Source organism: Drosophila gunungcola (genome assembly GCF_025200985.1).
Source record: "Drosophila gunungcola strain Sukarami chromosome 2L unlocalized genomic scaffold, Dgunungcola_SK_2 000008F, whole genome shotgun sequence".
Taxonomy (NCBI): domain Eukaryota; kingdom Metazoa; phylum Arthropoda; class Insecta; order Diptera; family Drosophilidae; genus Drosophila; species Drosophila gunungcola.
Genome location: NW_026453163.1, coordinates 2,209,309 through 2,234,180, shown reverse-complemented (window position 1 = coordinate 2,234,180; position 24,872 = coordinate 2,209,309). Strand labels below are relative to the sequence as shown.

General features: G+C 37.7%; 3 protein-coding genes across 6 annotated transcripts; 1 reads left to right on the top strand and 2 right to left on the bottom strand.

The window, feature by feature from the left end:
• Window positions 1–2: 2 nt before the first annotated feature.
• LOC128253432 (prolyl 4-hydroxylase subunit alpha-1) lies at window positions 3–2,231 on the bottom strand. 2 transcript variants are annotated; one of them, XM_052981822.1, is made up of 9 exons: window positions 2,034–2,231; window positions 1,821–1,975; window positions 1,618–1,768; window positions 1,369–1,565; window positions 1,130–1,269; window positions 749–1,075; window positions 635–679; window positions 198–363; window positions 3–142 (listed from the first exon to the last, which is right to left on the bottom strand). In XM_052981822.1, exons 1-9 carry the CDS (start codon window positions 2,090–2,092, stop codon window positions 84–86), a joined length of 1,299 nt encoding a protein of 432 aa, XP_052837782.1. In that variant the 5' UTR covers window positions 2,093–2,231; the 3' UTR covers window positions 3–83. The 2 variants fall into 2 exon arrangements, with proteins under 2 accessions (XP_052837782.1, XP_052837781.1); XM_052981821.1 differs by having other exon boundaries at window positions 749–1,269; window positions 2,036–2,112.
• A 3,360-nt stretch (window positions 2,232–5,591) lies between these two features.
• LOC128253382 (opioid-binding protein/cell adhesion molecule homolog) lies at window positions 5,592–11,873 on the top strand. The gene is made up of 6 exons (XM_052981730.1): window positions 5,592–5,860; window positions 9,303–9,546; window positions 10,323–10,678; window positions 11,297–11,578; window positions 11,639–11,710; window positions 11,770–11,873. The coding sequence occupies exons 1-6, from the start codon at window positions 5,776–5,778 to the stop codon at window positions 11,859–11,861; spliced, it is 1,131 nt and encodes a 376-aa protein (XP_052837690.1). The 5' UTR covers window positions 5,592–5,775; the 3' UTR covers window positions 11,862–11,873.
• Window positions 11,874–11,879: 6 nt separating this feature from the next.
• On the bottom strand, window positions 11,880–19,019 carry LOC128253381 (uncharacterized). 3 transcript variants are annotated; one of them, XM_052981729.1, is made up of 6 exons: window positions 18,412–18,646; window positions 18,069–18,177; window positions 17,084–17,310; window positions 16,148–16,630; window positions 12,850–13,143; window positions 11,880–12,786 (listed from the first exon to the last, which is right to left on the bottom strand). In XM_052981729.1, the coding sequence occupies exons 3-6, from the start codon at window positions 17,198–17,200 to the stop codon at window positions 12,487–12,489; spliced, it is 1,194 nt and encodes a 397-aa protein (XP_052837689.1). In that variant the 5' UTR covers window positions 17,201–17,310; window positions 18,069–18,177; window positions 18,412–18,646; the 3' UTR covers window positions 11,880–12,486. The 3 variants fall into 3 exon arrangements, with proteins under 3 accessions (XP_052837689.1, XP_052837686.1, XP_052837687.1); XM_052981726.1 differs by lacking the exons at window positions 18,069–18,177; window positions 18,412–18,646 and adding an exon at window positions 18,776–19,019; XM_052981727.1 differs by lacking the exon at window positions 18,069–18,177 and having other exon boundaries at window positions 18,412–18,645.
• Between the last annotated feature and the right edge of the window lie 5,853 nt (window positions 19,020–24,872).

The following is a 24,872-nucleotide window of genomic DNA, read 5'->3' as shown; positions in this document are numbered from 1 at the left end:
AATATCCTTTGCATTTGACCTAATAAAACTAAAGTGTAGCTTTAAAATCGGAAAGGTTTTAATTCATGTGTTTTTGGGGTGTTCTACTTGTAGCAAGGCTTTTTAAACATATGGTCATAGTTCAGCATGCTCTTGACTAAAACTGAAAATGGATAGTTTATATTATTTGTCTTGGAACCTGTTTTTTGGCAACTGACCCCATCGGCTGCCCACAGTCATGGGGCAAACGGCGTGTCTGGTCAACGGATTCGGTTCGCAATTATTGTGGAGATTGTACCAGAAAAGAGCAGATCCCTTCTTCGGCTGTATGGCAATTTCGGCTTCGGGGAAAATGGTGGCACCACCAACTGGGACATCGGTCATCTAAAGAAGGTACTCGCAAAATAAAAGAACCACAGAAATTTAAAATATGAAAGAATTAGGTGGAAAAATAAATGGTAAATTATGTCTAAGTATGAATATTAAATCAATTCTGAATTCAATATTTTTGTCGTAATTTAGAGTATATTATTACAAATTACCGAGGCAAAGGGTCATATTTAATCATGTACTTTAATATTTAAAATTCTTAACAAAATTTCTTTTTTAAAACCTCTGACTTTAACTTGTTTTTGATATACAAACGGTTACTTACATAGAATAAAAACGTTATTAATCGATCCCCCTCCTCGATCAGTTCCTAATGTACAGATTTGTGTTTATGTATAAACAATGAGCTATAGACTTCTGTGTACCACAGGTTACTTGCCGGATGCATCTTGAGGTCCGTGTAGTCACTGTGCTCTGGAAAATAGCCGCCAAGGCCATAATTGATTCTAGCCAATGATGTGGTATTGCCGACATCCAGACCCGATATATCCGCCATACGATTTACCAACGCTTTGTCCAACTTTCCGCCATCGTCGTCGGTGGCTTTGAGGTGAAAAAGGCGACTTGCTTTGCCCGGGGTTGTATAGTTATCAGTAATACCCTGGATCATCTCATCCCGGGTCAAGTTCTTTAATTGAGCGATCTCGCTGTCATAAATCACATCGTGGTATAGCCAGATAAGCGGGTTCCGGCTGATCTCCTCCTGCTTGAGGGGGGCATATCGCATGAACGGAGTTGAAGTGCTATTGTAGCGACACACCAATTGAGGACCTGGTGGAAACTTCCCTCTGCATCCACGTTCCACGGCCGTGGCAATTGGCTTTGCCTTTAAATGGACCAGAGGAAGCCCAGGGTCTTGGGATAGTTCTTTCATATAGTCACTTAAGTGGTCGACGGAACCTATAATGGGCTCAAAATAAAAATAAAATAATTGATTATGTATTTTTTGATTACTTTCCCGAATTAGAAATACAATTTTTTTTTATTTTTTATACTTGCCTTCTTGAAGACGACTCATGACAAACATTTTTCGGAGCTTTTCTCGTTGTGGAACGTAAAACTGACAAAAAATATTATTCTGGGGCTCCGATATAGCATTCAATGCTAGTCGGTACCACTGGGCAGCCCGTCTAAATTCCGATTGACTGTACAAATAGTCTGCTAAAACCAGACAATCAGGTGATGACATTTGGGTTCTGTAAGAGAACCCATTTCATCCACTAAGTTAAAACTATTTCTTACTCTTACTGGAGTTGTTGGTCCGACACAAGACCATTGGCCATATCCGAAGACTTGAGGTCATAGAAATGTTCTATCCTATCCATTCCCAACAAGGCCTCTTGCATATCCTCTGAGTTTGGGGTACGATTCACAAGTTTATGCATTTCCTCAATGTGAACTGCAAGGAGTTAAATCAACTAGCGAGCCGTGGAAACTTAAGTTTCTCATACCATTAACGCTTTTTTGATCTCTTATGAATGTAATCAACTTTGACCAATCTTCATGAGTTCGCCTCACAAGTCGAAAGAAATTTAAGGGATTGGACACATAACGAATTCGATCCGCTTTTCCCCCATTAGATTCATACGTTACGGAGTCAATAAACCTGATGTGAAGGGCTTCTGTCGTTATTAATTTTATGGAGGGAATGCGGAATATTATACACTTTGAGTACATCTACTTTATGTTGCAGAGAGCTAGCAAAGTTGGTCAAATGCTCCATATATGAATTTTCAATCTCCCGGAGCTCTGACAGGGCTCTAATCGAAATTGAGTAGATTATGTCCTTAGGGCTATCTTTACTCGTCTCTTCGGATGCGACTATTATTAAAAAATTCAAAAGAACAGAAACCAACTTTCGAAGCAACATTCTAGGGCACAATAGTTAGTAACTTGATGCACCTTAATTCAAACAGTTCCTTTTAAAATTAAATTAAACGTCTCATCGGCTACGCGTCCCACAAATTCTAAGGTAATGTGCAAACACTCAGAAAACAAATCGCTCTAAATTTAAAAAAAATAGCAAATAAATTCTGAAAATTTGTCTTTCTTTATTTTAAGTCGCAGGTTACCTTTAATTTATTTGTAAGAAGACTTTGATTTTTTTAACACAAATGTTTTGAGTTTAGAATATGTTCGGAAATTTAAATTTGTTCTCTGCATTTTAGACAAAGGCAGCTTGCGAACATCTGTGTTTCTAAAATTAAACCTTAAACTTAATAGTCGAGTCCGTATGAAAGTCGAGAAATCGATTCTAGTCTCCTTAACCGGAAAGGTAAGACTTTTTTTTTAATATATCTTGTGGTATCGCTTTTCAACAATAATATTATTTTGGGTTTTTGGCGTGTGTTTTTTAAGAATTAATAAATGGTGTCGGAACTTGTATCATCTATACTAAAAAACCTATCCTTATTGTGTATGGAAAAGTTTAAGAATGTTATATTTCTAATAAGCTACCGGTTTTTTAACTTTATAAAAAATACAGCAAATTTGTAGTGTCATTTTAGAAATCATGGAGGCCAACGCTCTGGAGGACTTTGCCGATTTTAGCTAGTGTAATGGGTCATTCTGGCTGTCTGTCATTCTTCCAGCCCGGCATTAAAGGCAGGTTTTTAATTCGAGTATGTATTAGAAAATATTGCAAAGCTAACTCACAAAAATCTTTAAGTCCGGAACTACACCAATTTTTCTAAAAATACTTTTCTTTTGTTATAATAATCTTAGTTTAATTTACAAATACGTGTTAGTGTTTCGCGATTTGTGGACGTAGCTCCGTTTTGAAATATACTTGCGCTGCTTTGGAACTACTAGAATCTGCATGCCAAGTCTAAAATCTCTAGCTTTCATAGTTTCCGAGATGTCGACGTTTATACAGACGACAGGCAGACGGACATGGCTAGATCGACTCGGCCATTGATCCTGATCAAGAATATATATACTTTATATGTTCGGACACGCTTCCTTCTACGTGAGTAACGGGTAGAAAAAGAGGTCACAGTGGATTGCCTGCTTCTTGACTCGTATATTTCTACTTCTACTTTACATTTTACTTATACGTTTGCAACTTTACAAACGTTAAGTAAGGTAAGCTTCGCTAGGTGGCGTGGAGCAAAAAAAATAAGGCATATTAAAAGTTTAAGGTTATCGGTTGATTTGTCAAAAAAATTGTATTGAAAGGTTTAGTTTAGTTCTCTTGCCATTCAATTTCAATAATCCCCTTAAATGTAGTTATCATTGTGGACAGCCGTCCACGTAGTGACGATGAGCACCGGAAAGTTTGTGCAATGAAACAATATAGGAAATCATCAAAAATAGTCTGATCTTATATAAGGGTTTGTGCATACTAAGACTTTTAGAAAGTCAATTGGTCAGGAGAAATGGGGTGAAAGAAGTAAAAAATATTTTCCAATATTGGAGCTGTTGGGGTCGGTTGAGCCAAAAGTGGAATGGTTGTACTCTGGCTTTATCACGCGATTATCAATTATCTCAATCCGATACTCCGTTCAAAAATTCAAAATAAAAGTTCCCAATAGTTTAAAGTTCATGTAACAATAGTTTTGTTTCTACAACAAATTTCTTTTGGGTAAATGGATACATGGTGTTTTCAAGGGCTATTTGCGATTCCTCGATATTATTTCTTCAAGTAAAATAATTACGGAATTGTGGCTTAAATTATATATATCCTTATAGCTTTTGAAAATTCAATATACAAGTCATATGGGGACGACTCCTGCTAGTGCTGCTGCTGTACTTTAATAAAAAAAGATTTTGGGGCTCCTCTGCAAATTAAAACCGAAACAAGAAAAGAAGCCCACTTCGGCAAACCTAAGTTTATATACCCTTGCAGCTATTGCAAAAATTAAACATCTTTAAGACATATAAATTTTGAGTTATATGACTACCCATTGAAACGTATTGAATCTATGTTGATTGTCACCTCAATGTTTCAATCGGTCCCATGGCAGCTATATAATATCGTCTCCGATTTTAACTACATTAAGTGCCTAATTCTGAATTATTAAACCATAGCTATGTCTAAAAAAACTCTCTGTTCCTGTAACCTACTTATATACCCTTTACTCTACGTGTATCGGATATTAATGTGTGTATAGCTAGTGTTTTTAAATTGAACCATTTTTTAGCTTATTCAAGTTTTAAAATTTTTATTGCACAGCCATGGCTTCATAAGGCTGCGAGCATCTATAATCGAAATTGAAAATAATAAATAAAAGACATTTTAAAAAATTTTAAAAATGATATTAGTTGTTAAATATTTAAATAACAAATTTGTCACAAAACGCTTCCCCTTAGAAGATTTGTCCAAATTAGAAATAACACGAGCATAAAAACATTAATGTATTTCTTTAATTTATAATCAGACGGAGATACGTACAGACGTGTTATTTTTAAATACCAAAAGTGCTGTGGTTTTTCAATATAACCTGTTTTCTTGAAGGACTTAGGTCAGCTGGATTTAATAGCGCCTAATAAACCTTTTGCTATTAAATCAAAGCCGAACTACAAAAAAAGTAATTCAAAGAAAGTGCATTCTCATAGGAACGCAAACGTCTTGAGAAATCTGCAAGTGCCAGCAAAAGATGTGCCCCGGAGAAAACAACAATCAAGCAAATTCCGCCTGCTTATTACCATTATTGTTATCGCTATTGAAAAGCGCTAATTGTGCGCAAATAGCGAGGCGATGCGAACTCATTGCTAACTTATTAAAAAGCTCACACATGCAAACCAAGCCAGCCGGAAAAGTGCAAGCGTGGCATTAGAACAGGAGCAGGAAGCCGGAGGATGCGAAGACAGGTGAAAGTTTAGCGCAGATGTGCGGAATTTCGGGGTTAATTAGAATGGTATTGGGTGAGTTATTTAGTTGGAGTTGGCAAGGAGATGAAGGACCACCCACAACCGCCCCCAAATACCAATGATGTGTCACTTTCCCTACTTCAGGTGAGCAATAGCGTCACGTGCATATGGAATTGTACGTCCGGCGCTTTATGAATGAAATATTTACTACTGCATACCTCCGCCATTTGGCTGCGGGGCACCTTGAGTTTTGGCGAACGAGCACACCCACCGAACACCACCCACCAACCAGCAGCCACCCAAGGCCGCAGGACACATGCGCAACGCCACCGCCTCGCCAGGCAGCATTTGAATTTTGAACATGAATTTTGACAGTTGATTATCAGCTCCGCTCGCAGTTCGCGGCCAGTTGTAAGAGTGTGCGGACGTCTGCCCCGGCAATCGGCGGTAAACTTCAGCGCAAAACCGGAAAAAATAAATTTGCGCTAGTGCTGCGGAAGTTTAGCGTGGCTATTTGGCCAGTGAAAGTGGCATAATAAAAATAATAATAATACATTTAAAGTTTCGCACTTTGGTGGCGGCTGAACTGCAAATATGGGAAAGGGTTTCCCTGGCGTCTGGCTGCTGCTGATGCAGTGTCTTTGTTTGAGTCGGGCCAGCTTCTCGGAGTTAAACAATTGTAAGTCGTTGGCAGCATGGTTAACTTAAGACAATTATTAAGGCGTAAAGGCAATTCCCATAAACACACATTAGAAGTTTTCTAAAAAGATTGCAGTTTAATTCTGATTGTTCTGAATGAATACATTTATAAAAATAGGGCCACAAAAATTTAGACAACTGTGTTATATGAAATGATCAATACATACAACACTATATTTGAAGTCAAATGTAAAGTAAAAGCTATCCTTCTTTTCCTTGTCACAAAGTATGTAACATTATAGCTTGCTTGAAATTTAAGAAAAATATACATAATATTATTAACTAAATGATGACATATAATAGCTATTATCTTATTTTATGTAAATCTAAGAGTACATGTAAATGGTCTGCTCATTTTTTTTCATCAGGTCTTGAACACGAACTTATAATTAACTGAGAACCAAAAACGTTAAAACAAACAATTTATTATTTTAATGATTCTCTGAAAGTTACTTGACTGCATATCTTTATAGAACAATTATCTTGAACAATTAAATTTTATTCTATGTACAAGCCAAACATTTTTTTAATCACAAAATACGCCAGAAACGTTCAGCTAATTGACTGCAAACTAACTGAAACCAAAGTGCTAACGAAAAGCGTTGTAAATACCAGCAGCAGCGGATTAAATGGAAGGCAGCTGGTAATCGGAAGTCCAACGAGTCCATAAGTGAATAAACTGTGGCCAACATATTCCCCAGACAGGGCGGAGGGGCATCCGGCGGAGAACTGCCGAAGAGTAACGAGGGGTAACTTCCGCCAGGAAAAATGGTCTGCCAAAAACAAAACAAATTTTCCTTGACTTTGGCGAGCCAAGTGCGATAAATATATCAAAATTCGAAATTCGTTATTTAAATCAATGTGCCAGATGCAAAATAAACATAAATATTGGCAGGCTAGCCGCAGCGTGTGATAAGAAAGTGAGAAGTGGCTCAAAGGAGTTGTGCTGCACCCCCGAAGTTCCGCCCTAAACTCATACCGCCCACCACCCACCGCCCACCACCCCCTTCGCAGCGGGCAGGCAGACAGACAGTCGCGGAAAGGCGACGTTTTCCCACTTCCTACTGCACTCTGCGTTATTTTAATTTTTCTATTCGTGGCTGGTGGTTTCTGCCGCTGAAGTGCCCGGTGTTCGGGTGGGAGTTTCGGGTGTTGCAGCCACTGCAGTGGGTTATTTTCCATTTTTTTGGGCCGGCATTGCGTGCTGATTGTGATTCCTCGCCTGCAACCTCCTGCAGACAGTTGGAGTGTCTAACAGGAGACAGGACATTCACTTTCCGTTTCAAGTTCAACGGCGTGGGGAGCGGACTCTGCCGGATTTGCTGGGACTTGATAGGGAAATTACGGCTTAGGCCTCCGACCAGCGATACAAGTCGCGCAAGAGAACAGGAAAAAATTTAACAACTTATAGCCAATTTCCTCTAGGAAAAGCGGCAACAACAAAGGCGTATAGTGGCGAAAAAGTTAAACGCGAAATAGCATTACGTCTCAGACATAAACGAAGCAAAAAAGAAGTCGCAATGGCCATATATACACTTAAAGAAAGATTGAAATCAGAAATATGCATTAAGCCGAAACTAATTAACGGTTGAAAAAATAAAGTTAACGTTTTTAAATATAAATAAAATAGTTTCGTCGAAGTAATTCTATATCAACTTTACTCTAACATTACATAAAATCATGAATTGCAAATTAGGTTGGTTTACAATCAGGATATATTTCAGCTCACTCTTCTTTACCTTATTTTGCAAAATTTCTCTTATTTTATTAACTTTTCTAACAGTAATGAAATGTTACCCGTCCAAGTTGTTATCCTCAGTGCAAATATTATGTGTTTTATGGTCTAAAAAGTCTCGCTCGACCCTTTCTGTGGAATGTTTCCATATGCAAACATGCAATAGCCAAATTGCAATAACAACAAAAACAGAAACAGAAACCATATCAACTGAAGGCAGTCAAACAATGGCGTCTCGTCTCTCGCATTTAAAGCGACGAAAGGCGCAACTCCGACTCCGACTCCGACTCCGACTTGGACCCAAAACACCCAACTTTGGCCAGTCCCAGACCCAGACCCAGACCCAAACATAATCGCAAATTATAGGCTATATGGCATGGCATCGTAGGCTCCCCCAATTTGATGCTAGTTTGGTGGAAACACGCCCACACCAGCACCGCAATCAATGGTTGGTGTGGGGCCAAATGTAAAGGTGTAGCCAGCTTTTTACAATTTTCCAGGTACTAACACTAGCACCTGCCCATACCGCTCTATTAGATTTTTGCATTTTTTCGGGTTATTATTTGGTCATAATTGTAATTTAGGTATTTGCTGTGTGGGGGTGAGAGTGCGAGACCTCGTCTCCTGGCCACAGAGTCATGCTACTTGTTAGGCATGTGATGTGATTTTTTCCATATTTCTGCCTCCTTCCAATTGTTGTGATTGCGTTGGTGGTCTGAGGTCGGTGTGCGGTCGAAACTCTGTGGTTGAGTTGACTGACGGCGAATGTAGAAGTCTTGCGGTCGGGCAGCTCGACTGCAAATGAATGCGATGCGACTCAAGTTGAGCTAAATCCCCATAGGAAGGGGTTTCAATTGCTTATGGGCTAAAATGGTCATCTAATAAAACCATTTAGTAAGATAAACGAATAACTATTCAAGTTTTTCTACTATTGTTCTTATGACAGCTATACTACAAAAAAAATTTAGATAAAGGTTACAGCAAACATTAATTTTATCCAACAAGTCTAAAAGAGACAGTCCAACAAAACATTGATTTTATGACATTTTTAGAGCGTACTTCCCAACCAATAAATAGAAAACAGTTGATTTTTACGCTAAAGCTTTGCAAAATTTATCAGCAATCCATATTAGACTATATAAATTTCATACATAAATGTCCTACCAAATACACTCCCATTGCGACACAATTTTTTAGCTTAGAAATTCCTTTTTTTGCCAAGCTATGCTGTCATCTCAACACTTAATTTCCCTAATTGTTGGATTATTTGCTGCTGTTTCGGCTCAATGTAAGCCTCAACAAATTTATGACTGTTGAACAATTTTAAATTTCGTTGACCACTTCGGTGGACCATCTGGCAAGTGTTGAACATTTTCAGCTAAGGCTGTTGACATTCTGCAGACACACGCAGAAGTATGTGAGAAAGAGAAGTGTAATAATTATCCTGATAATTGTGGATTAAAAAACCCAAAGGAAATAGGGCACACATTAAAAAAGGTTATTTTATAATTGAATTAAGTGTTTGCGCCTGAGTGTCTTGGAATGGAAACGGACCAAATGCCAATGTCTAGCATTTGCAAGCCCCATAAACCACCCACCAGATGTGTTGTGTCCGCCCCATTTAGCGCCCTAATGACGAAAGCCGTAAAAGTCAACCAATTGGTCTTGCTGCCGTCTTCCTTTCCAGCGGACCCCAAGTTCAGCGGTCCCATCAACAACTCAACAGTTCCCGTGGGACGGGATGCCCTGCTCACGTGCATTGTCCACGACCTGGTCAGCTTCAAGGTGGCCTGGCTGCGGGTGGACACGCAGACCATTCTGAGCATCCAGAACCACGTCATCACCAAGAACCATCGCATCGCCATCTCCCATACGGAGCATCGCATTTGGCAGCTGAAAATACGCGATGTCCAGGAATCGGATCGCGGATGGTGAGTTTTTTAAAGCAAGGATTGTGGAGGTTTTGTTTTTTTATTTTTTATTTTTTATTTTTTATTAGAACTGTCATGTAAAGCTCACATTAATAGAAAAAACTAATTTTCCTACACAGCTAAAAGAATAAAATAGTAAAAATAAATATCTGACTACTGAATTAAAAATATAACATATAATACATATATAAATTAAATAATATATAATAATATTTAATGCAATGCATATTAAATTGCATGATTTAATAATAAAATATTTCATTAATATGGGTAAAATTGCATTTAAAAAAGTTCCTATTTGATTTAAATGCATTTTATTTAAATGAAATGTGGTTTATATTTAAACTAAAGTTTAGATGTTAAAATCAATTCCGAAAATAGTAAAATACAAAATGTAAAAAAATCGAAGCGAGAATTATTTAAATTAAGTACAATATATTTGGATTTCCTACGTATTTTTTACAAGAGACAAGATACTTATTATCTCCTTTATAAGTTAATGAATTTCACGAAAGAATTTATTAAGCATTTATCAACTTTTGAAGAATTTCTGGCTTCTAAGTAGGTAACTCTTCAAAAGATGATGGCCGGTTTAATAACTTGTAGAACAGCAGTATATTTTTACTTTTTGATATAAAAATCGGATGCCTCTTGTAGCTGGTATTCGAGTAAACGGACAATTTATATGACAACCTTTGAAAGTGGTGATTTTGAATAAATATTTACATTCAGCTACTACTAAATCTTTTGGCAACGTTTAATTTTATGCATTGCAGGTACATGTGCCAAATCAACACAGATCCGATGAAGAGCCAAATGGGCTACTTGGACGTGGTGGTGCCTCCCGATATCGTGGACTACCAGACCAGCCAGGATGTGGTTCGATCTTCGGGTCAGAATGTAACACTCACGTGCAGTGCGACCGGGGTTCCCCAGCCAACGATCACTTGGCGTCGCGAGGGATCTGCTCCGCTCCTGCTTTCAGCCGATGGCGACCGGAAGATGTACAGCGTGGAGGGCCAGAATCTCACGCTGTGGCAGGTGCAGCGCGATCACATGGGCGCCTACCTTTGCATTGCCTCCAACGGGGTGCCACCCACAGTTAGCAAACGCGTTATGCTGGTGGTGAACTGTAAGAGAAATAGTAGTACACTCAGAAATAAATAAAGTATTTTGTGCTTGAAATAAATATTCAGCGTTAAAATACTACTTTTCAATACTAGCAAAACATTTTGTTATTCGGTTTTAAATCCGATTTGCACTTAAATAGGAGTTTGTTAAAGTACTAACGTGCTTGTAATTTTGAATCGGAATCGTTCTAAAATCAAGACAAATGCTTTCTACATTTGTGAACGTTTTTTTTTTCAAGTGTAGTACGTCATAGTAAAGTATAGTAATATGTCTTGATTTTAGATGACGTACTACGTCATAGTACAGAACAGTACTATGTATAACTTATAATGTTATTACTGTACTGAAACTACTACTGAAACGTGAAAAGTTTAGAAAAAATTTGTCTTGGTTTTAGAACAATTCCGTATTCAAAATTACAAGCACGGTAGTTCTTGAACGAACTTGGATTTAAGTACAAATAGGATTTAGGACCGAATTACAAAATGTTTTGTTAATATTGAAAAGTAGTATTTGTAGCTATTTTTTAGATAAGGGTGATTAATTTTTTGAAAATCACCTATTAATTGTCCATAGGTGCAAGATTTTGTTCTTTAGATTTATTTTTTACCTGTTGCAGTTGCTCCCACAATCTGGACACGATACGATACCATCTACGTGGGTCTGGGCCAAAAGCTGACGCTGGAGTGCATCACAGAATCGCAGCCGGCATCGGTGAACTTCTGGCTGAAGGACTCCGAGCTGCTGCAAGGAGGTTCCTACGAGTCCGACCCAGTGGACCATGCCTACCGGATTGTGATGCGGATCACCCTGCGTCCAATTACGAAGCGGGATTTTGGGGAGTACAAATGCAGGGCGAAGAATGCGATGGGCCAAACAGATCGGATTATAACAGTGCATCGTAAGTTAGTTTTTATTTTGGTTGCCGAATTCCGTAGACACATACACCTTTGACCAACAGATAAAGCCAAGAAGCACGGGCAGCATTCGCATCAAACTTCCTCCCGCGAAAGTCAGTTCATTGTCATTGAAGGTTTGTTCATCCTAAGTTTACCTAAATCTTAACAGATAATCAGCTCTCATTTATTCCAGAATACATTGCAAGCGTGTCTGATAAGAGCTGCAGTTCCCGCCCCCTGTGGATTATATTTCTATGTTTCGTTAATAAATTTTCAAGCTTGTGAGCAATTAAACAGTTGTGGTTGTTTTTTAGCCACGTCTGCAGCGTGTCTGAAAATGTATATTGCCTAATTCACAATTTAAACTAATCATAATTTTGGTTACAATTGTTCGGTTCGAAGGTAAAAGTAATGTAGGTGCGAACAAATTTTAGAAAATATCAAGCCTTTTGATTAATTTTCTGGTTTTACATTTTGATTTAAAAGTTCGGCTGTTTGAATAAAATTGCTCTAGGACAACATTTACAATAATTCGCCTCGTCTAGGTCTTCAGTTTTAAAATAAACTACAATTTTTTTTAGTTATGTACATTTGTGTATCTAAGTCAGATCCATAAAATGATAAGATAAAACCCGATCCGCAACTTTACGCTTAACTTAAAGGAAATTTAACTAAGGAGACGAGTTCAACAGGTGTTTGTTCAGAAAAATTGGTATCTACTCCCCACCGGATCCATCATTTCGGTTTCTTTCGCAATAAATTAGTGTGTTAAAAGTTAGATCTAGCTATGAGCGTGTCGAGGTAGGCTTAACAGTTTGTTAGTTGGATTGGCTTACAAGTTAAGGGCGTGGTGGTTTTTATGTGAGGATGTGTTTATGTGCTAGCCTAAGACTGGTTCTTAGAATAACGCTCAACTTGAGCTGTCATGCCCGTTGGCCAGTTTTGAGGGCCTCTCCATGTTGGGCACCTCAATGGCCGGCGGAGGTGTGGCACCCTTGGCCTTGGCCAAGACATCTCTCTGCTCGTAGATCTCGTTGACCAGCTTCTTTACAAACGGGTGGTTGAATTTACCCTCCGTGGAGTCGAAGAACTCCTGGTGCTTCAGAAGGCAGTTGTCCCGCTTCTCGTACTCGAACGCCTGCATCACCATGTCCAGGCGATCCAGGTCCTTGACGAATTTGCTCTCGGCCGTCTGTCCATGCTCGTACTCCTAAAATAAGCAATGGATATAGAGATACATCCTAAGAAGCAGAGTTTTTGCCGAGTAACCTACCTCGAACAGTTCCATTATGCGCTTGCCGCGTGGCTCGATCAACTTGCATATATCCTCCATCGCCTTGAACTCCATGGCCCGCTTTTCGTCCTTAGAAACCCCGCAAAACGGGGTAATATCGCCCACCAAGCTCTCCGCCAAGTCGTGCACCAATGCCAGCTCCATGCAGCGGATCTGATTGAGTCCCTCGCTGCCATCCAGCAGGAAGGTCAGCATGCTCATCCTGTACATGTGTCCCGAAATCGATTCGCAGTCGTTGACATCACGCAGCACCCATCCCGTGCGTTTTGTGTGCTGTGGGAGAAAGTGAAATAAAACAGCGAGTTAGTTAAGCTAGTCTTAGTCCAACTTATCTACTAGATTTAAGCCTTAAGTCAGGAATGTATCCTATAAATATGGTGTCATCGATGTTGAGTTAAACACAACTAACATCCCTCCCGCCACTTGGCTAATTAAAAACACCACGACGCGACTTCGGAGACTTCGTTGCAGGGTTGGTTCCTTGCACACATCAAGGTTGGTGCCCCATGTCTTGGGCATGCCAGACCTTCAACCCAAACGTGCCAGCGAGGGTGGTTCTAGGCTGTTGCTATTTGATCAATAAACGTTTTATTTATAGAAACCGACAGCGGGGTAACAAGGTCCAAAAGACATTGCAAGTCGCTTATTTTCTTTTGACGCCAATGTAGTTTCCCTATTGAGTAATATTATGTTTAAATTCAACTGAAAAAGCCAGTATTGTGCCGAAATCATATTCGACCGTGACTAATCGGGGTTGTTAATAAGGTGCCCTTATCTATTTCTCACGTAACGAATTAAATATCATATCAGAACTTTTTTTATCTACCAACAAAATGCTCTACAAATGCAATCAGTGATATAAATGTTACACAAATCGAGCAACGAAATGATTAATTAAATTGGTGATCCAATTAGTATCACTATGACCGATAAAACGATGCGCACCAAGAGCGTGTGCAAATGATTGGAATGATTGGAGCTTGTAGTACCGTAACTTGCAGTAATTGCTCAATTTGTTAGCTTAGTTTAATTTTTGTTGGAAATAAGCGTGAAAAGACATCTAGCTTGCTTGGATCCGATTCAAAAGTTAACTAAACAATTTGTTTTTGCTTTAAGGTAGGCTTTCTTAGTCGGTTTCAAAAAAATGTAAGTAAAACCGAGTCATTTTTGTTGTGATGGGCAGGTTGTTTGTTCTACAACTTTTTGAAAAACTAGCTTGTTTGGCGGTAAATCAGCTAGATAAAAAAAACGTTGTGCTTTTTTTCACTTCGTAGCCAATTTTTCAAAAACGACCCAAACGATATTGTTTTAATTTTTTTATACATAGCCTTTGAGATTTCTCAATTTTTGATAGCGCATGTGCCTAAAAAATTGTTTTCGAAAATTATAAGGAAAAAACGGCTACAAACAGTTAAGAGCAGCTAACGATCGCACCTTCAAACATACAAAATTTCTGATATCAAATTTTGTGCCTGAGTAGACAAACAATTTAAATACTTGGCTGAGGCAGTCCGAATGGGAACATTTTTAAAGTATATTTATTTAGTCGAATATGTACATATTTTCATATTTCACACTCAAAGCAATCGCTTAGATCGTTCAGTTTGGAAACATACAGAACACATTATCGCCTTAGACGAACCCTCACCCACCCTTGCGGGGCTCCATTAACTCTTAAAGATAGCGTAATTTGAAGGCCAAGATCAAAGTCGTGCGTCGTTTTAATTTTTTCGTTTTGGCACTTTCTATATGCAATCGAATTATATGTATATTCACAATAGAAAATAAAGAAAACTGGCATTGGGAAAATATTATTGTAGTGTATTCCAAATATTTTGCTCGTCTTACGTCAATGCTGGCGGTTGAATATTGTTCAAGCTAAATTTCGCGATGAATCCATAACATTTCAGAAGAAAAACAGCAAAAAATTATTGTGCTCACGTGAGCTATTTGGAACTTTGCCTGAACGTTTCTTTATATTTTTGCAATTTTGTTGTGGAGATTAGGCGAATCACAAACAAAACAAAAGTTTACTAATCACCAGTGGACGATGGGGGCAGCCGTTGAAATTATAAAACGATTCACTTTCTGCAGCTTGTCGATAAGGAATCAAGTCCCGTGCTTGGGGACTCTTTATTCTGAAGACGGATTAAAAGTTTTAACTATGCAGATTAGATAAAAGCAATGCTATTTGTTCTGGAACGTGTGCAGCTCGTAAATTTGCGCTGTTTGCTTTTGCCAGTTTATTTGAGTAAGAGACGCTGTGTGTTGTCTAAAGATACGATTTATTTATACGTAGACTTTGCCCTTTGTCTCAGCTCATATCGCTAATTAGTGATAAATATTGCACTTGTAGAGGAAAAATTATTTTAAATTGATTTCAAACAAACAAAATTAAAACATCCTGCAAATAAACCTCTATACAAATGCACATACATATCAGCAACATTTCTTGGCAACCGACTATATTGAAAGGGGCCACAAGAGCGAGGTTGTCGTTGACATTATACAAGACGTTTGCAAATATACCAAAAAAAAAAAAAGAAAAAAACGAAAAAATAGAATTGATTATACAAAACGTAGATAAATACACGCAAACATTATATTTACTTTGGATTTCGCGCTTTTGTTTGTTTTTCTTCCGTTTTTTTTGGCTTTATATGTATAAGTTAGAAACGTTATTGAAATACAGGCAGAGATTTTGGTTACAGTTTTTTTATAAGGAAAAGCTGAGTCATTTGTATTTTTTATGTATTGAAAATATTATGGAGTGGAAGTTTATAAGTAGGAATCAAAAGAACTGTCCAAACAGTGTTAATCAAATAAATGTACGATTTTATATAGACTCGAAATATTATCAGAAAAGCTCTTTAAATTTATTTAAAAACAGTGCTCTCGGCTAACGGAAATTGTAACATCGAAAACATTGTAATATTTTTGTATTTCAGTAACATAAACATTTCTGTCTCTCCTTAAATCTATGTATATATTTGTTCTCATTTCTCTAGCACATTTTCAAAGATATTTAAAAACAAAAATGGATTTCATTAATTACCTTTGAATAAATAGTAACATTAAAACGAAATAAAATAATGGAACCACAATTTTAATTGGAAAAAACGCCTATTAGAGTAAATAACTTTTTTATAGATCATACTGCTCTAATAGGGCAACATTAGAGAACGCAGGGCTTCGGGAAAAATCGATGCGAACATATGACGCGCAAAAGGGGCAGGGTGAACCGGAAGGAAGGCGCTGAAAAACCAGTTTCACATACCTTCAGGTTGCCGATGAGCTCCATGAACTGCAGAATCTCGCCGAGACCAGTGCTGAAGCAGGGCTTTTTGCCGGCGCTGGCGGCTGTGGATGCCACCTCGTGGCAGGAGGCTGGGGACTCCACATCGCCGCCCGTGCTGGCTGTGATTTCGTCCTGTTTCTGGGACTGCAATGGCTCTGCCGCTAGCGACGACATGGCGAACTTGGTGGCGGTCTGCTGCTGTTGTTGTTGCTGCGAGGACTTGGCCCTGGTCTGTCCCTTGGCTGACTGTGTGTGGATATGGCGCTGGATGTCCTGGCTGCGCTGCTGCAGTATCCTTCTGGCGAACTGCTGTGTTGAGATATTTCCAAGTAGTCCGCGCGCCGACTCCAAATCTGACTCTGATTCGCTGTGACTACGACCGTCCGTGTGCGTGTTCAAACCGTGACTGCCGTCGTCGCCCAACTTCGGGGGACTAGAGTGCTTTGTGGCTGCCGCTGTGCACTGAAAAAATGGCGTTTCATAAATCTTTGCGTATTTAGACATTGAGACAAACGAATGGAATTTCAAAAAAATATGTACAGTGGCGCACAGAAATTTAACAGCTTTTAAGAACTGAACTAAAGAGCTAATCAAAATAATTTAAATGCAGGCTAAGTCTTTAATGTTAAAAATAATTTTTCATTTATTCAAAAAATTTTGAGAATACCTCTAATATATTTTTTATTGTAACGTAAGAGATACTAAAAAAAAAACCACCGCGAATTTCAATCAAGTACAAATTCAAAACGTTTATGGCCGATAAAAGAGTGTAAATTTATAGTATTACCAGCATCAGTTCTGTTAACATGGGGCAACCAGTATAATTAATTAATATAAGTCTTTAATTTAAAGGAAACATGGCAAAGGTAAAGGTAAACACTACGCATTGATTCTATAATGTACTGAGGTTTTTACCAGTGTAGTTGTAGCGTCTGACGTCACGCTCAAGTGCCGCAGCAGTCGGCTGAGATTGAGATCACTGCCACCGTTCGCTGAGATCGCCGCTCTGACCAATTGCTGCAGAGAGAACATCGCGGCCACAAAAGAGAGTGGGAGAGAGCGAGAACTACTCGCGCGTGATCGTGGGCCACAAATTTGTTGCCAGAGTCAGACACGTGATGCGTGTATGCCGTTCGCCCGGACTGTGGGTGAAAAAGTAAGGGAATTTCATTAGTTATTGTTGCATGATTGATATTTTGGAAAATTTATGTCGCATGCGATTTAATTCAGTGAGGAGAGAAATACCATTATTATTTTACAGTTTGAGAGTCACTCCAGTTGCGGTTGATACAGTTTACGACACTGCTTAAAGATTTTCAGTACATACATACATATACAAAACACTATACCTTTTAATAGAAATGGTGAAAACTGTTAACAATTAACTATTAATTCCCAACAAAATAGGCGTAGAATTTAAATTTATAAACTTAAGATTTGTGAGAGGGAATTTATTAAAGCTAGTAACAACAAAATCAAAAAATTTAAATCAGTAATATTTAATCAAATGTGTGTGTGATTGCTAATAAATAATTTAAATTTAATTAATTGAAATAAATTATTAATTTCCATCCAAATATTTTCAGGCTTTTTTAATTTGCATCAGTTGTTAAAAAGTTTAAAATATAGAATACATACTACATTATGCCAAAGCCACTTTTCGCCAAAAAGGTAAAGAAATCAAAACGATTAGAAATTATTATTATTTATTGCAAGGAACACAGTCACAAATGCTGGGATCGTCCAAAGTCCAATTGTGGAACAGAACAATATAGCCTTCTTATCAGCTGCCGACGTTTTTTTCCCAGACTCGCATATACATACATATACATATGTATGTACGTAAATAAATACGTAGAACATCATAAAACAATGTCAGATAGATGATTTTCGAACTCACTTAGGGTGAATTTGAAAAAGGCAGTTGACGCGACAATTCCTTTCGGTTTTTGCAATCATAACACAGAAGATTGGAAGTAAGAAACGTTTGTTGATGTGTTTGATAAAAACTAAAAAATTTTACAATTATGTTTATTAAAACATTATAAAATAAACCCCTGAAATTTTTGTAACAAAAACTTGAAACTGTTTGTTTATTTTTTTTATTAGTAAATCTCTTCTTTCAAGGAACTATTTTATTTTTCACTTTGGCAGCTCAAAAACACTCGATTTTAAATGCTGACGAGATTCACTATTTTTGTGACGCAGCCTGTATGTACATATGCATGTAGATTGTAGGCTACCTTGACACCACTCTCCCAGAGCAACTTCTTGCACCGTTTCCGTTAAAATAAAGGGAAATAAATAGGAAGCGGTTCCGACACTTCGACAGACACTTCAAGGTGAAGGCGGTACGAGGGGACGGGGACTACGTATGCGTCGTGTGGCACGTAAGCACCGTTAGTTCGATGTAATGTTAGCGACTAAGAGCTCCGCCCGCCGATGAGAAACTAAAAACTTTTATTGCGGCAAGGCGACACGTTTGTAATTAGGAATATAAATATATCGCTAAGCTAATATAGACACTGAATCACATACACACTGCACACGCGCACAACTACAGCAACAACCACAATAGAGGCGGCAGAAATAGTTAGAATTACTAACGGAATTTATGCAACAGCCAAACGGTCTGCATTCTGCGATGGCCGCCGTATCACCAAGCGCTTTTCTTCCACATGCGATGAATATTTTTGATCTTCTTGCTCGCTCTCTCGCCCGCCGACGGCAACAACAATGTTGCGCGCTCTTTTACTCAATTTCAATTGTTTCTGTTTTTCGCAGCAATTGCACAATTTGCCTTTTTCAATTACACTTCTTGTTTTTGTAGCCACGAGCAGCTGTTATGTCGGTGTGGCCGTGTCTTTTCAAAACGCCTACCAACGCCGGGGGTCAGCTGTTGGGTGTACTTTTAAAGCAGCTTTAAAATCGTGTAGATCCATGTTAGCACTTTCACAAACCGTTTCGAAGAAAGTTACAAAAAAATATTGCTTGCAATATATGTATATCAATCGATATCGAAATATGTTGAATAGAAAAATCGGTCGTCTTACTAAAATAATGAGCAATGAAAATCCGGATAGATTTTATTATAAATAGGAAACAGGATAATTTCAGAACTTTCAGCTTCAGTCAGCTTGTTATGATGAAAAACCTCATGGGCTAAGACTTCTAGAATGAAGCCGCATTTAACAAAAGCGCCATCTATCTATTTATTTTATAACTGAGACTTTCGTGTCTGAATTGCCTGATTCGCAATTCACCATTTTACATGAAACTTACATAGTTTTTCTTACAAGCCATTTTGCTAAACGAATAAATTCACACATAGAGGGCTCTGTTCTTCTTATTTATAAGTCTTGCTTTTATCACTTTGTTTAATATTACGCTGAACTATATCGATAAAAGTCAAGTAATAGCTCAGTTCCACTGGGCCTACTGTCCCACAAAAAAATTGCTTATAACCTACTGTCACTATTAACAGCAACTAATACAGTGCGATTTTACATAGCATTTCTTGACTACTAAGGTGTACAAGGATGTGGGTATGAGTCCGACTAAATTATATTTGTTATACCCTTGCAGAGGGTATTAAAATTTCATTCAAAAATAATAATGTATATAGTTTTAAAACTATCTAAATGAAACATCCCAAAGAGGCATTTTTTTGCTTCACGTAGCATATAAGTCAGATCGGACGACTAAATCATAGGTCTCCCATAGCAATATTCTTCAATAATAGTTTACTATTTATGAACAACGGATTAAATTTTATTTAAGCTAAACAAGATTTCAAGAAACGAATACAAATTCATAGAAAAAACATAATAGTTTCATTGTTTTTAAAAGAGAAATATAGTCGTTTTAAAAAATATTTTCTATTTGCAATAGCTGGAAGGGCTTTCAGAAGTTTTCTACCTTTCTTGTTATTTGTTATGTTTATCAATTAGGAACATTTCAACCATTTTCTTTGAAAATTTCAACTAGATTTTAGGTTTTTTAATTCAATGTTTCATGAAATTTCAACTATTTGCAAAGCAAATAAATTTATTTTCATCGCTCACAAAAAATGTGTTCTCCAAATTTTATCACCGGCTCATCGTGGGAAGTCTTTTTGAACTAAATCAAGTTCTCCCAATTAGGTCGGTTTGTTAAAAGTGTACACAGATCGTTAAAACGCAAGCTTGTTACCCAATTTATGGTGAAAAAGCCGTTTAACGTTTCCTAATAATGCTTAAACTATTTTCCTGATTACACTGTAATCATTTTGTGGCACAATTGGGTCGCACAATAAGTCCTCGCTTAAGCAGTTAAACACGAATGACTTACAATAAAACTGTCAAAACGTCAACCACTAAGCTGGAAACTGAACCTCTCTGGACGTCGGACAGGCCACAAGCACGTTTAATTGATTCCAGCTAAGCCTCGTTGGCAGCTTGCAGAGACTGGGAGACAATTTAAAAGCTTCCGGCTTGGCGGCGCAGTCTATGAATACATTTATGCGTACGGTTACAACTTATGCATATTTTAGGCCACATTACCGTGCATAAATCTACTCATCTATTATGCAAAACCCCTTTGCTGTTTGCGGAAATGATTTATTTATGGGTCACCGAGCCCAACAACCAAAGTGCAAGCTTCTGCTGTTTATTTTGGTTTTTTCGTAATTGCGATTGCGAAACTGTTAAATTGAAAATATATTGGAATTTATTGGATTTGGCGGTATCCAATTAAACTGATTTAATCTTTTGCTCTAATCAATGATTGATGCAAATAAATTGCTGCACGTTTTCAGCCAGCGATGCGTGATCAATTGAAAAACTTTCACAACGGCAATAAGAAAAGTTGGAAAAATCTTTTGAAAGCCAGGCAGAAGTTTGAATGTCCTTTATGTGAAGGAACAATGCAGTTTAGTGTCTTAAACAAATTTAGAATCTCATTAGAAAAGTCGTGTTTCTTTTTAAAGAAATCTTGTCTCTTCCGTTTCCCAAGTTAAAACAAAAAAATTATAAAATAATTATAAATTTAAGTAGAAATAAATAATAATCGAAGTAGTCTTTTCCATATTTCTATATTGAATCTATATTGAATTTTTAACGTTGAACCTCAGCAGATGCAACTTTTCCTCCATTTTTTTTGTAGTCTATTGGCAAGTGAAGCGTTAACGAAAAACTTTGACAAAAACTGCATTTCTGCATTTCTGCAGCCCGTTGCAAAGTTTCACTGGAAGACAGAGAAAATAAAGAAGGAAAGAATAACAATAGTCTTCCACGGTCGTTGGGCCAACATAGCGTTTGATTAATGCTACCCAAGCATCAATGAAAATCAATTAATTAACGACAACAACAGGAGCTTCGGAGGCAATCTTGGCGGGGTAGTGGTAACAAAGGACATGCGCCTTCGTCTGCTCATGAATGAATCAGCGATTGAATGACTGAATGAGTGTAATGACTCTTTCATTAGGCGCTCGACCGTGAATAAAGCATTAACCCCACCAGGAAGCAGTCAGCAGGATCTGAGCTGAGGAGCGAGGAGCTGCATAAATTTCCACTCAGATGGACAACAGTGACAAAATGGAAATTGCAAACGGAGCTAAGCACTCGTCGGCGCTCAGCAGTATTCCGGCTTCCTGTTCGCAGCCAATTCCCAGCCCGGACTCAAGGATCCTCCGCTCCGCTATTGGCATCCGTAGTGCCTTAATAAATGATGAACACGTTGAAGCATATTGAAATGTAATTCATAACCGAGCAGCATAGGTTCGCAGTCCCAGTCCCAGTGCGAAGTCCATCTTCTGCAGTTGCTCGGCTGTTGGTGCCCTGGCATTGCGCATACGTCATGGTGGACACCGGATGTGTCTGCAGGCATGGGCTGCCTCCCCACATTCTAATTGAATTATGCATTGGCCCGAGCTGCATATAATTCAATAAGCACAGCGAGAGTGGCTCGGAACCCTCAACCTGCAGGGCAGTGAAATTCATCCACCACTTATGCACGAGTCAATACTTCATGTCGATGCTGTAGCTTCTTCAGGTAAAACCATAATTAAAGATACTATACAGTTTATAATACTTCATTAAAATGATAAGTTAAAAGAGTGTCACATCTGAGTTATTACGAACTTGTTTAATAAATTCAAAATTGTTAAACGGATGATATCTGCACGAAACTTTTGCAAAAATTGTCTTCCTATTGCTGGTATATAAGTCCGAACGAGTCTGGTCGGACAGCTTTATCATATAGATCCCATAGGAACAATCGAAAAATAAATTATAGCTTTGCTGTTTTTAAAATTTTTGTTTTAGTTCTTCGATTACGGTTTTAAATTGATTAAAAATCGGAATACTATGTAATATAGCTTCCATGGAAACAATCAAAATATAAAAAAAATATATATAAAAACAATGTAGCTTCTTAAATTTTCAATTTTTTTTTAAATTATTTTGGATTTTACGCATTTAATTTAATTGTAGTCGGAAAACAATATCATAAAGCTGCCATAGGAACTATAAATAATTGAGGTGAAAATCATCACAGCTGTTTTAAAACATGTACGCATATTATGTTAGATGATGTTTTTAGGAATATTTAATTTTTGCAATTGATCCAAATTTGTTATCTTTACTCAGCATCCTTTTTTAATTAATGTAAAATAAATGGCAAACCAAATTTTCAACTCAGCAGGACAATGTCGATATAATTTGATTTAACTCAAAATGAATTCAGCTAAATTTTGAGTGTGGAAGTTTTAAATTAATGTAGTGTAAACGTCACAAATTGTTACCTGCATTTTCATATTATTAGCTTACGAGAATTTTTCCTTCTCAGATCTTAAGAAGGGTATCCAGAAAACCCATACAAATAAAGTATCCAAAAAAAATTAAAACTTATTACAGTGTTTTTTGAAAAAAAAAAGATTTTTTACCGTTCCAGACTTAGTTACCAATCACTACCACTCTCCCTTAATTAAGTAATTTTGATAAAATCACATTGTAGCTTCCGTTTCAATAACACCGTTATGCCTTTGTTGTTTGAAAATTTTGAATTATACTTTAAATGAGAAAAAGTAAGGCCAAGTTATTTATACCTGTATTTCATGCAATCCGAATGCGTTTAAAATCGTGACATATCGGAAAAGGGTTCGGATTCTTCGAAGATAAGCGTAGGATTTTGGTTCCGCACACAGTCCACATCAAAAGTTTGCTCTTGGCAAGCTGTTTTTCCCTCTTAAGCTTTACGTTGAAAATTAAAACTTTCATTGGCCACTTTTGGACTGTGATTTAATTTTTTTCATTTTCCGGTTCTTTTGCTTTTTCTTGGCCGTCGAATTCCGCGCTGACAAACTTTATTATTTCGCAGGAAACTTTTTAATGACAAAATCAAATTGGTGCAGGCAAAAAAGTTGTGGCCAAGAAAGGCAAAACAAGAGAACAAGCTGCTGATTGTCCTATAATTTGAGGCTTATTAAAGCGAACCCTTAGAAAAAAAATCATTTCTTGTTCTAATGCTAACCGACAATATACACGCAGATATTTTTTGATATTTTATGTGGCGCAAAATGATTTCTGTAGCAATATTTTCTATTTCATCCTTATAAAAAGGTTTAATGGAGCATTTACTCACTGCGGCCCAGTCGAAGAATTTGGTCATCAGCGATATTAAATTTAAAGCTCTAATGTTTATGATTTTCGATTACGTTAAACGCACACCATACGTATATATACATACACACTTCTTTCCATTGAATGAATTATGACACAGTGGTGGCAATTTTAGTAGACCCGCAGTTGTAAGAAGAAAACTAGAATTTTTTTTTTTTAAATATGGGATTTTGAATGACAACTTGACATAACGCAATAAATCCTCGTAAGAACCAATCGTAAACGACTATAACAACACTTTTTTACTCAGCGAGTAACGGGTGTGCATAGAGTTTTTAGCCCATTTAATGTATGGATATCCCATTTTTCCGAAAACTCAAAAGAAGTCTTACACTTTCGGCGCGCACTGTAAATATTGGAATGGATGGTCAAATGGCCGTTCAATCAAATGTCTTGACATGTCGTGGGAGTAGCCAAAGCCCCCATCGACAAACCCATCTCTGGCGAGGGAATAATGGCAAACTATTTGTTAGCGTTCACAATAGTGGAAGGTTTTGTGGGTGGAAAATATGCGGGCCATAAAACTAAGTAAATTGCAATTTTTTAGTAAATTAATGTGCTAAGAAGAATTGTGAAACTGCCACAACCGGGCATCCGAAACCATCAATCAATGGCTTGTCAATTCAGTGGGCAAGTGTTGTGTGGAGGAAGCGACAAGTGGCGTTGAAAAATCAATAAAATAGGAGTAGCACTGACTCATTTACTTAAACAATCAGTCGGATGCTGAGCCAAATGTGACTTTAAACTACATTTGCGTCCCCGTTTAACGAGCAATTCCCAATCTGCGCTTTACTTTTCCCCCGTTTTTGCTGTTTGGTTTGCCAAGCCACATGTGACCCGGACTGGGGCTTCCATCTCCCTCCTATTTTTGGCCATAAATCTTCTTGAGCCTGACACAGAAAGCAAAAAGTTAAAAATGCTCTTTCTATTTTTCGTCAAGCTTTGTGTTTGTGTTTTGGCATATGATTGATGTCCCCAAAAGGGCTGAGAGTGAAAGACTAAGAGGCGCTCTTTAATTAGTGGAGTGTTGCTAATTTAATTAAACA